The 12,636-nt window shown below is 48.3% G+C and overlaps 1 protein-coding gene across 1 annotated transcript in view; it reads right to left on the bottom strand.

Moving 5' to 3' along the window:
• CHMP4B (charged multivesicular body protein 4B) overlaps positions 1 to 12,307 on the bottom strand; it is a 28,693-nt gene extending 16,386 nt beyond the window's left edge. The window contains exon 1 of the mRNA XM_038757491.1: positions 12,038 to 12,307. Within this exon, the coding sequence (XP_038613419.1) occupies positions 12,038 to 12,230 (193 nt within the window). The 5' untranslated portion in view covers positions 12,231 to 12,307. The remainder of the gene's footprint in view (positions 1 to 12,037) is intronic.
• Between the last annotated feature and the right edge of the window lie 329 nt (positions 12,308 to 12,636).

Here is a 12,636-nt window from a genome sequence, read left to right as displayed (position 1 = left end):
TAATAATAATAATGATGATGGCATTTATTAAGCGCTTACTATGTGCAAAGCACTGTTCTAAGCACTGGGGAGGTTACAAGGCGATCAGGTTGCCCCACGGGGGGCTCACAGTCTTAATCCCCATTTTACAGATGAGGTAACTGAGGCACAGAGAAGTGACGTGACTTGCCCAGAATCACACAGCTGACAACTGGTGGAGCCGGGATCGGAACCCATGACCTCTGACTCCAAAGCCCGGGCTCTTTCCACTGAGCCACGCTGCTTCTCAGTACTTGGTCCAGTGCCTGGCACATAGGAAGTGATTAACGAATACCACAATTATTACTATTAATCCCGACTCGGCCGACGGCTTGCCTTGTGACCTTGGGTATGTTGCTTAACCGCTCCGCGCCTCAGTTCCTCCACTGCAAAATGGGGTTTGAAGACCTGTTCTCCCTCCCGCCGAGACTGTGAACCTCCTGCAGACACAGGGACTCTGTCGAAGCTGATCATCATCAATCGCATTTATTGAGCGCTTACTGTGTGCAGAGCACTGTACTAAGCGCTTGTACTATGCTGATGAACTTTTATCTACCCCAGACCTTAGAACGGTGCTTGACACCACAGGAAACACTTAACTAAAAATGCGACAAAAAAAAAGTCAAAAAGGAAAGTTGCAGCATCGTTCTGCCCCGACTCCACCCTGCCCAGACCATTCAATCAATCAATCGTATTTACTGAGCGCTTCCTGTGTGGAGGGCACTGTACTAAGACCATTCGTCCAACAGATTACAGCTGACCAGGCCCCTTAAGGGAGGGCTTGTGGGGCAGAGAAGACCAAACAATCAAAGCAAGGCAAGACTGAACATATTTACCCCCTCCCCGGGGCGGGAATGAGTCGTCCGGACTCCTGTGACCGGGAATGAGTCGTCCGGACTCCTGTGACCGAACGAAGACTCGAATCCCCGCTCCGTTTCCAATCCCGGGCTCAGGGTCCAGGTTATAAAGAGGAGGAATAATTAATTAATTAATTAATTAATGGCATTTGTTAAGCCCTTACTATGTGCAAAGCACTGTTCTAAGCGCTGGCCAAACGGACTGGGATGGACACAGTCCCTGTCCCCTGTGGGGCTCACAGGCTTAATCCCCATTTTCCAGATGAGGTAACTGGGGCACAGAGAAGTGAAGTGACTTGCCCAAGATCACAGAGCAGATGTGGCGGAGCCGGGATTAGAGGCCAGGACCTAAAGGCCTCGTATCCCTGGGAAGAATCCGGCAATCTCTCTCTCTCTCTCTCTCTCTCTCTCTCTTTCTCTCTCTCTCTCTCTCTCTCTCTCTCTCTCTATCTATTTATTTATTTATTTATTTTACTTGTGCATATCTATCCTATTTATCTTATTTTGTTAGTATGTTTGGTTTTATTCTCTGTCTCCCCCTTTTAGACTGTGAGCCCACTGTTGGGTAGGGACTGTCTCTATATGTTAACAATTTGTACTTCCCAAGCGCTTAGTACAGTGCTCTGCGCATAGTAAGCGCTCAATAAATGCAATTGATTGATTGATTGATTGGACGCTTACCGACGGTCTGCCCACTTGGCCATCCTGATCGCCCACGGTTGGGTAGGGACCGTCTCTATATGTTGCCAACTTGGACTTCCCATGCGCTTAGTACAGTGCTCTGCACACAGTAAGCGCTCAATAAATACGATTGATTGATTGATCGATCCTACCCACCTACAACGGGTGGCCGGCTTGGCTCGGGGGTCCTGGGGGGTGCCGCCTGCACGACACTCCCCACCCCAGATGCTGACGACCAGCACAGGGATTTCTGGGGCGATTGGATTTTCCAAAGCGTCCTGCCAGGTTCCGGAGGGCTCAATGTTGGGAACAGATCCTGTTTCGATGGCCCTTTGGGGGCCCAAAGTTATGGAGAGGAAAACACCCCAAGGAAGAGCGCTTAGTACGGTGCTTTGCACACAGTGAGCGCGCAATAAATACGACTGAACGAATGAAAAATCCTAGTTTCGGGGCTCCAGTGGAGACTTGGGATTCTCCCCACAGCACCTGTATATATGTTTGTATGTATTTATTACTCTAGTTATTTATTTTATTTGTACATATTTTATTTTGTTAATATGTTTTGTTCTCTGTCTCCCCCTTCTAGACTGTGAGCCCACTGTCGGGTAGGGACCGTCTCTAGATGTTGCCAACTTGGACTTCCCAAGCGCTTAGTACAGTGCTCTGCACACAGTAAGCGCTCAATGAATACGACTGAATGAATGAACAAAATAAAATAAATAGAATATGTACAAGTAAAATAGAGTAATAAATACATGCAAAAGATCACTGTGGCTTAATTATGAAGTAGGATTTGTGCCCTGCCAAGCACAAAATGAGAGTCAAAGGTCACAGTGGAGAAGCAGTGAGGATTTCCTAGTGGAAATACCAAATGCCTGAGAGTCAGAGGACCTGATCCCAGTTCTGCCACTTGTCTGCTGTGTGACCTTGGGCAAGTCACTCCACTCTTCTGTGCCTCAGTCACTTACTATGTTTGTGAGCCCCATGTGGGACAACCTGATTACCTTGTTGCACTCCCCCCACCACCCATGCCAGTGCATGGAACGGTGCTTGGCACATAGTAAGCGCTTAAATATCATAATTATTATTATTATTACTATGTGCAGAGCACTGTACTAAGCGCTTGGGAGAGTACAAGTGAATTAGGAGACACGTTCCCTGCCCATAACGAGCTTAGAGTCTAAGCCTCCTTTCTACTGCCGCGGCTCAGAATAAAGTTTTCAAAATTGTGAGGGCCACGGGCCGTAGAGCCGTGCTGCAGCAGTCACACAAGGAGACTTCAGAATCTGCCAATTAATCAATCAATCGTATTTATTGAGCGCTTACTGTGTGCAGAGCACTGTACTAAGTATAAGTTGGCAACATCTAGAGACGGTCCCTACCCAACAGTGGGCTCACAGTCTAGAAGGGGGAGACGGAGAACGAAACCAAACGTACTAACAAAATAAAATAAATAGAATAGATATGTACAAGTAAAATAAATAAATAGAGAGATAAATAATGATATTTATTGAGTGCTACACTGAGCACTTGGGCCAGTCCAATAAAACAGAGCTGGTACCCACGACCCCTGCCCACAAGGAGCTCACAGTCTAAACGGGACCGTAGACACCTTATTCTGCCTGCAATAAAAGCACAGCAACACACAGAAGTGTGTGTACTTGTCTGTGTGTGGGGAGGGTTGCGGGGGGGATGCCTGGACATGTGAGACTCTACCCTCTTTGGGGAAAGCAGAACCAATAAGTCGTTTCTCCAGACGTGGGAAGCGGAACCAGAAATGCTTTCTCTTTTTCGAGGCCGGAGCGGAGAAAGGGGGGAGAAGTGGAGGAAGACAGAACCAGGAAGTCATTCCTCTTGGTGCGGGGAGAGAACCAGGAAATTACTCCCCAGTGATCCTTTGGGGGCAAAGGCCACGGAAATATATCCTTCAGGTAGCCTTTTCTGGCTTCCGCAGCCTGAGAGGGAAACGTCAAGAGGAGAAAGAGCAGCTTGCTTTGGTTTAAGAACGCGAAACTTTCCGGTTATTAGCTAGCCACACTCTTTACAAGTGTCTGGCAGAACTCAGGGGCAGCATCGCCTGGTTTCCTCGCTGACAATCAATCAATCAATCGCATTTACTGAGCGCTTACTGTGTGCAGAGCACTGTACTCAGCGCTTGGGAAGTCCAAGTTGGCAACATATGGAGACGGTCCCTACCGAATAGTGGGCTCACAGTCTAGAAGGGGGAGACAGAGAACAAAACCAAACATATTAACAAAATAAAATAGAATAGATATGTACAAGTAAAATAGAGTAATAAATACGTACAAACATCTATACATATACACAGGTGCTGTGGGGAAGGGAATCAATCAATCAATCGTATTTATTGAGAGCTTATGTGTGCAGAGCACTGTACTAAGCACTTGGGAAGTCCAAGTTGGCAACATTAAGAGACGGTCCCTACCCAACAGTGGGCTCACAGTCTAGAAGAGGGAGACAGAGAACACAACAAAACATATTAACAAAATAAAATAAATAGAATAGATATGTACAAGTAAAATAAATAAATAGAGTAATAAATCCGTACAAACATCTATACATATATACAGGTGCTGTGGGGAAGGGAAGGGGGTAGGGCGGGGAAGCTTATGTCAAAATGTGAGGCCTCAGACTGCATTAGAAAGTGACGGTGAGGCAAATCTTACCAGCACCTCTTAGAGAGCAAGTATAGCTATTCATAATAATAATAATAAATAATGATGGTATTTGTTAAGCGCTTACTTAATAAGGAGGTAAGGCGGGGGGGATGGAGAGTGAAGGCGACCAAACATAGTTTTCTTAAGGTTATTCCACAGAGCCCGAAAACAGGATAACTCTGGGCAAGACTTCTAGGCTTCCATGAGCCCCTCAGGCCCTGCCTGAGGAATTTCTCCAACTTGTGGGGAATCCATTTCTTCATTCCCCCACGCCCTCCCATCGATCCACCGCTATCTGCTTCAATCAGCCCATCAGCAGTATTTACGGAAAACCTACGGTGTGCAGAACGCTACACTTTGGAGTCTTTGGAGTCAGAGGTCATGGGTTCAAATCCCAGCTCCACTACTTGTCAGCAGGGTGACTTTGGGCAGGTCGCTTCACTTCTCTGGGCCTCAGTTCCCTCATCTGGAAAATGGGGACGAAGACTGTGAGCCCCCCCGTGGGACAACCTGATCGCCTTGTAACCTCCCCAGCGCTTAGAACAGTGCTTGGCACATAGTAAGCCCGGGCTTTGGAGTCAGAGGTCGTGGGTTCAAATCCCGGCTCTGCCACTTGTCAACTGTGTGACTTTGGGCAAGTCGCTTCACTTCTCTGGGCCTCAATTCCCTCATCTGTAAAATGGGGATGAAGACTGTGAGCCCCCCGTGGGACAACCTGATTGCCCTGTAACCTCCCCAGCGCTTAGAACAGTGCTTTGCACACAGTAAGCGCTTAATAAATGCCATCATTATTATTATTATTATTACACTGAGGACTTGGGAGAATACGAAAGAGCCAAGAAGATACAATCCCTGCCAGTGGGGAGCTTATCGTCTAAAGGGGGAGACAGTGAAAGAATTAAAACTAGGAGAAAACAGTGCTTAAGCAGCAGAAGGTGTCAACTGGTAGGTAAACTTCCAGGCCCAGAATCCTGTCAGAGATGTGTGGAGAGAGTCCTCACCTGCTTGCAAGCACAAATACACAAACACCTGTTGCGTGCATTGCATATTTCTCAATACCTCTCCTTCTCCTGGCACACAAATGCTGCCCAAACTCTGTTCTCCATCACTACATCTCCTGCCGCAAATTATAAAGCGAGGCAGTCTACCTCGGGGCTCATCTGGGATCTGACACTTGAAGACGAGCGGCGCCTATCACTGCGGATCCGCACTCCCACCCTCCCGATTCAGTCTCCACGCGGCCATCCCGCAGGGCAGATCCTCGTCCTCCGTTTCCCAAAAAGCGGCAAAGCGCACCACGGTGTGGGCCGCCTCCGTTCGGAGGTAAACGTGGGCCTGGAGGCCCCGCCCTGGGATGTGCCAGAATCCCAGAAAGGAAAAGCCCAAATAACAGTGTCGGCAGGCCAACAGCAACCGGGGACGAACTCCATCTCGGCTATATTTAACTTGGGAATCTTTCCAGTCCCTTTCGGCCTCGAGCTCACAGAGACCCTGTACTGCGTCTAAGAATCCACCTCGAAGAAGTTCCAGAGGCTTGGATCCACCCCAGCGCTTAGTACAGTGCCTGGCACATAATAAGCCCTTGACAAGTATCATAATAATAACAAAAAGCCCGGAAACACCCAATGGCCAATACTCAAGCGTTTATTTCCCACCCACCATGGCACGCTACACTGTAAACTCCTTGAAGGCTGGAATCACATCTACTAACTTTAATGTACGCTCCCAAACGCTTAGTACAACGCTCTGCACATAGGCCCTCAGTACATACTACTGATTTTCAGATTCACCGTTCTCGTCCTGTCTCTGGGTGCATCGCGCATGGATAAGGGTGAAAGAGGGCATCGATGCTGCTAGTTTTTTGCCAACCGCGAGAAGCTAGGGCTTGAGTCACCTTAAATTCCTCGCCCATGGCTCAGGGCGGGCCATGGACGCTATCAGCTGGATACTGGGGTGACGGAAGCGGTGCTACGCGGTCTCCAAAGACCAGAAGAACCAGAACCTGCATGGGAGGTGACTCCTCCTCCTCCTCCCGGCACTAGCTGGCAGGGGCAACCATCAGCACATTAGTCAACGCCACACACAAAGACCGGGCAGTAGATCGGATTTTTGGCAGCCCAACTTCTGAGGCCTCTACTTCCCCAATGAAATTGAATTCCACCTTCTTGGCTCCCCAAATGCCAGGGATCCGCTCCTAAGTGCCCACGGGGCCCTGCCTGCCAGCTTGCAGTCTCTCTCGCGGAGCGGGTGAGGCCCATCCGGACTGGGCACAGAGACCTGCTCGGTATCTGGCGGTGCCAACATCATTACGTGGCAGAAGAACCCCGCGACTACGAGCCTGGCATGGGAGGGGAATTCAGGGAGGAAGGTGCCACCACCCAAGGCCTCCCCATGGCGAGCGGGTGGGATGCCATCCTGACCCCCGGGGCAGGGCCACCAAGTGCAGTCAGGACCAACGGGCACAGGGGCCCGACACCTGTTGGGGGAACGATTGAGGGGGCGGGTTGAGCCCCACTATACTGCCAACCGATGCCCTCGCCCTCCTGGACGGGGAATGGGCAGGAAAGGGGCCGCTGGCTTCTTGGCTGGAGGCCAGGGGAGGTTTCTGGGGAGGGGTGAGCCCGGGGATAGGAAGGCGCGGGAGGAGCCTTTTGGCCCGTGAATAATAATAATAATAATGATAATTGAGGTAGTTAAGCTAGACAGGGCTTTGCACACAGTAAGGGTGGAGACTAGTAATGGTAACCATGGTATTTGTTAAGTGCTTACTGTGTGCAAAGCCCTGTCTGGAGAGGCTACAAGGTGACCAGGGTGGAGACTAGTAATAGTAATGATGGTATCATCATCATCAATCGTATTTATTGAGCGCTTACTATGTGCAGAGCACTGTACTAAGCGCTTGGGAAGTACAAATTGGCAACATATAGAGACAGTCCCTACCCAACAGTGGGCTCACAGTCTAAAAGGCACAGTATTAGTTGGGAAGCTAAGCCCTTCCCAAACGAGAATAACAACCATGGTATCTGTTAAGCCCTTACTGCGTGCAAAGCCCTGTCTGGAGAGGCTACAAGGTGATCAGGTTGGAGACTAGTAATAGTAATGATGCTGTTTAAGCGCTTACTCTGTGCAAAGCCCTGGCTGGAGAGGCTACAAGGTGATCAGGTTGGAGACTAGTAATAGTAATGATGGTATTTGTTAAGCGCTTACTGTGTGCAAAGCCCTGTCTGGAGAGGCTACAAGGTGATCAGGTTGGAGAACAGTAATAGTAATGATGCTGTTTAAGTGCTTACTCTGTGCAAAGCCCTGTCTGCAGAGGCTACAAGGTGATCAGGTTGGAGACTAGTAATAGTAATGATGGTATTTGTTAAGCGCTTACTGTGTGCAAAGCCCTGTCTGGAGAGGCTACAGGGTGATCAGGTTGGAGACTAGTAATAGTAATGATGGTATTGGTTAAGTGCTTACTGTGTGCAAAGCCCTGTCTGGACAGGCTACAAGGTGATCAGGTTGGAGACTAGTAATAGTAATGATGGTATTTGTTAAGCGCTTACTGTGTGCAAAGCCCTGTCTGAAGAGGCTACAAGGTGACCAGGTTGGAGACTAGTAATAGTAATGATGGTATTAGTTGGGAAGCTAAGCCCTTCCCAAAAGAGAATAACAATCATGGTATCTGTTAAGCCCTTACTGTGTGCAAAGCCCTGTCTGGAGAGGCTACAAGGTGATCAGGTTGGAGACTAGTAATGGTAATGATGGTATTTAAGCACTTACTCTGTGCAAAGCCCTGTCTGGAGAGGCTACAAGGTGATCAGGTTGGAGACCAGTAATAGTAATGATGGTATTTGTTAAGCGTTTACTGTGTGCAAAGCCCTGTCTGGAGAGGCTACAAGGTGATCAGGTTGGAGACTAGTAAAAGTAATGATGGTATTTGTTAAGCGCTTACTGTGTGCAAAGCCCTGTCTGGAGAGGCTACAAGGTGATCAGGTTGGAGACTAGTAATAGTAATGATGGTATTTGTTAAGTGCTTACTGTGTGCAAAGCCCTGTCTGGAGAGGCTACAAGGTGATCAGGTTGGAGACTAGTAATAGTAATGATGGTATTAGTTGGGAAGCTAAGCCCTTCCCAAACGAGAATAACAATCATGGTATCTGTTAAGCCCTTACTGTGTGCAAAGCCCTGTCTGGAGAGGCTACAAGGTGATCAGGTTGGAGACTGGTAATAGTAATGATGGTATTAAAGCGCTTACTCTGTGCAAAGCCCTGTCTGGAGAGGCTACAAGGTGATCAGGTTGGAGACTAGTAATAGTAATGATGGTATTTGTTAAGCGCTTACTGTGTGCAAAGCCCTGTCTGGAGAGGCTACAAGGTGATCAGGTTGGAGACTAGTAATAGTAACGATGGTATTTGTTAAGCGCTTACTGTGTGCAAAGCCCTGTCTGGAGAGGCTACAAGGTGATCAGGTTGGAGACTAGTAATAGTAATGATGGTATTGGTTAAGTGCTTACTGTGTGCAAAGCCCTGTCTGGACAGGCTACAAGGTGATCAGGTTGGAGACTAGTAATAGTAATGATGGTATTTGTTAAGCGCTTACTGTGTGCAAAGCCCTGTCTGAAGAGGCTACAAGGTGACCAGGTTGGAGACTAGTAATAGTAATGATGGTATTAGTTGGGAAGCTAAGCCCTTCCCAAACGAGAATAACAATCATGGTATCTGTTAAGCCCTTACTGTGTGCAAAGCCCTGTCTGGAGAGGCTACAAGGTGATCAGGTTGGAGACTAGTAATGGTAATCATGGCATTTAAGCGCTTACTCTGTGCAAAGCCCTGTCTGGAGAGGCTACAAGGTGATCAGGTTGGAGACTGGTAATAGTAATGATGGTATTTAAGCACTTACTCTGTGCAAAGCCCTGTCTGGAGAGGCTACAAGGTGATCAGGTTGGAGACTAGTAATAGTAACGATGGTATTTGTTAAGCGCTTACTGTGTGCAAAGCCCTGTCTGGAGAGGCTACAAGGTGATCAGGTTGGAGACTAGTAATAGTAATGATGGTATTTGTTAAGCGCTTACTGTGTGCAAAGCCCTGTCTGGAGAGGCTACAAGGTGATCAGGTTGGAGACTAGTAATAGTAATGATGGTATTTGTTAAGCGCTTACTGTGTGCAAAGCCCTGTCTGGAGAGGCTACAAGGTGATCAGGTTGGAGACTAGCAATAGTAATAATGGTATTTAAGCGCTTACTCTGTGCAAAGCCCTGTCTGGAGAGGCTACAAGGTGATCAGGTTGGAGACTAGTAATAGTAATGATGGTATTTGTTAAGCGCTTACTGTGTGCAAAGCCCTGTCTGGAGAGGCTACAAGGTGATCAGGTTGGAGACTAGTAATAGTAATGATGGTATTTGTTAAGCGCTTACTGTGTGCAAAGCCCTGTCTGGAGAGGCTACAAGGTGATCAGGTTGGAGACTAGCAATAGTAATAATGGTATTTAAGCGCTTACTCTGTGCAAAGCCCTGTCTGGAGAGGCTACAAGGTGATCAGGTTGGAGACTAGTAATAGTAATGATGGTATTTAAGCACTTACTCTCTGCAAACCTGTATATATGTACATATTTATTACTCTATTTATTTTACTTGTACAGATCTATTCTATTTATTTTATTTTGTTAATATGTTTGGTTTTGTTCTCTGTCTCCCCCTTCTAGACTGTGAGCCTACTGTTGGGTAGGGACTGTCTCTATAGGTTGCCAACCTGTACTTCCCAAGCGCTTAGTACAGTGGTCTGCACACAGTAAGCGCTCGATAAATACGACTGATTGATTGATCAGGTTGGAGACTAGTAATAGTAATGATGGTATTTAAGCGCTTGCTGTGTGCAAAGCCCTGTATGGACAGGCTACAAGATGATCACGTTGGAGATTAATAGTAATGATGGTATTTAAGCACTTACTCTGTGCAAACCTGTATATATTATATATGTTTGTGCATATTTATTACTCTATTTATTTATTTATTTTACTTGTACATATCTATTCTATTTATTTTATTAATATGTTTGGTTTTGTTCTCTGTCTCCCCCTTCTAGACTGGGAGCCCACTGTTGGGTAGGGACCGTCTCTATAGGTTGCCAACCTGTACTTCCCAAGCGCTTAGTACAGTGCTCTGCACACAGTAAGCGCTCGATAAATACGATTGATTGATTGATCAGGTTGGAGACTAATGGTAATGACGGTATTTAAGCACTTCCTCTGTGCAAACCTGTATATATTATATATGTTTGTACATATTTATTACTCTCTTTATTTATTTTACTTGTACATATCTATTGTATTTATTTTATTTTGTTAGTATGTTTGATTTTGTTCTCTGTCTCCCCCTCCTAGACTGTGAGCCCGCTGTTGGGTAGGGACCGTCTCTAGATGTTGCCAACTTGGACTTCCCAAGCGCTTAGTCCAGTGCTCTGCACACAGTAAGCGTTCAATAAATACGATTGATTGATTGATTGATTCTGTTCTCTGTCTCCCCCTTCTAGACTGTGAGCCCGCTGTTGGGTAGGGACCGTCTCTAGATGTTGCCAACTTGGACTTCCCAAGCACTTAGTCCAGTGCTCTGCACACAGTAAGCGCTCACTAAATACGATTGATTGATTGATTGATTGATAGTTGGGTAGGGCCTGTCTCTATGGGTTGCCAACTTGTCCTTCCCAAGCACTTAGTCCAGTGCTCTGCACACAGTAAGCGCTCACTAAATACGATTGACTGATTGATTGATAGCTGGGTAGGGCCTGTCTCTATGGGTTGCCAACTTGTCCTTCCCAAGCTCTTAGTCCAGTGCCCTGCACACAGTAAGCGCTCACTAAATACGATTGATTGATTGATTGATTGATAGTTGGGTAGGGACTGTCTCTATAGGTTGCCAACTTGTCCTTCCCAAGCGCTTAGTCCAGTGCTCTGCACACAGTGAGCGCTCAATAAATACGATTGATTGATTGATTGATAGCTGGGTAGGGCCTGTCTCTATGGGTTGCCAACTTGTCCTTCCCAAGCGCTTGGTCCAGTGCTCTGCACACAGTAAGCGCTCACTAAATACGATTGATTGACTGATTGATAGTTGGGTAGGGACCGTCTCTATGGGTTGCCAACTTGGACTTCCCAAGCGCTTAGTCCAGTGCTCTGCACACAGTAAGCGCTCACTAAATACGATTGATTGATTGATTGATAGCTGGGTAGGGCCTGTCTCTATGGGTTGCCAACTTGTCCTTCCCAAGCGCTTAGTCCAGTGCTCTGCACACAGTAAGCGCTCGATAAATACGATTGATTGATTGATTCTCTTCTCTGTCTCCCCCTTCTAGCCCATGAGCCCACTGTTGGGTAGGCACCGTCTCTATAGGTTGCCAACTTGGACTTCCCAAGCGCTTGGTACAGTGCTCTGCACACAGTAAGCGCTCAATAAATACGATTGATTGATTGATTGATAGTTGGGTACGGCCCGTCTCTATAGGTTGCCAACTTGTCCTTCCCAAGCGCTTAGTCCAGTGCTCCGCACACTGTAAGCGCTCAGTGAATGCGATTGACTGATATTACTCTATTTTTACTTGTACAGATCTATTCTATTTATTTTACTTGGTTAGTATGTTTGGTTTTGTCCTCTGTCTCCCCCTTCTAGGCTGTGAGCCCACTGTTGGGTAGGGACCGTCTCTATGTGTTGCCAATTTGGACTTCCCAAGCGCTTAGTCCGGTGCTCTGCACACAGTGAGCGCTCAATAAATATGATTGATTGATCGATGAGCTCCGTGTGAGGCGCCGTTTTCCGGTCCTCGCTCACCTCTCTTGTTCTTGGTGCCGTGCTTCTTGGCGGCGGCCAGCTCCTGCTCGATCTTCTTTTCGAGGAACTCCTGCTTCTTGCTGAGCATCTCCTCGGTGTCCCTGAGGCGCTGGATGGCCTCCTGCGGGCTCGGCCCGCCCTTGCCGCCGGCCTTGCCGCCGCCGGCCCCGAACAGCTTCCCGAACACCGACATGGCGGCCCGGTCCGGTTCGGCCCGGTTCGGCCCGGTTCGGTCCGGTCCGGTCCGGCCCTCGCGCTCCTTGCCACCGCCACCGCCGCCTCCCGCTGCCGACTAGGCCCCGGCCGCGCCCCGGCCGGCGTCAGGGCGCCCGGCGATGACTACAATCCCCAGCAGCCCCCGCGCCCGCCCGGCCTTGGGGCCCGCGGCGGGACGCGCGCGGGGGCTGCCGGGACTTGTAGTCCCCTCCCCCCCTGCGCCCACGGGCCGAGCGGGCGGCGCGGGGCACGTCGGTCAAAGGTCAGCGCGGCCTGCTGGGAGTTGTAGTCTCTGCGGCCTGAGGCCGGCCCACTCTATTTGATCATCATCATCAATCGTATTTATTGAGCGCTTACTATGTGCAGAGCACTGTACTAAGCGC

Source organism: Tachyglossus aculeatus, chromosome 15, assembly GCF_015852505.1.
Source record: "Tachyglossus aculeatus isolate mTacAcu1 chromosome 15, mTacAcu1.pri, whole genome shotgun sequence".
In the NCBI taxonomy this organism is placed as follows: domain Eukaryota; kingdom Metazoa; phylum Chordata; class Mammalia; order Monotremata; family Tachyglossidae; genus Tachyglossus; species Tachyglossus aculeatus.
Note: the sequence above shows the minus strand (reverse complement) of the source record. Positions and strands in the feature narration are given on the sequence as shown.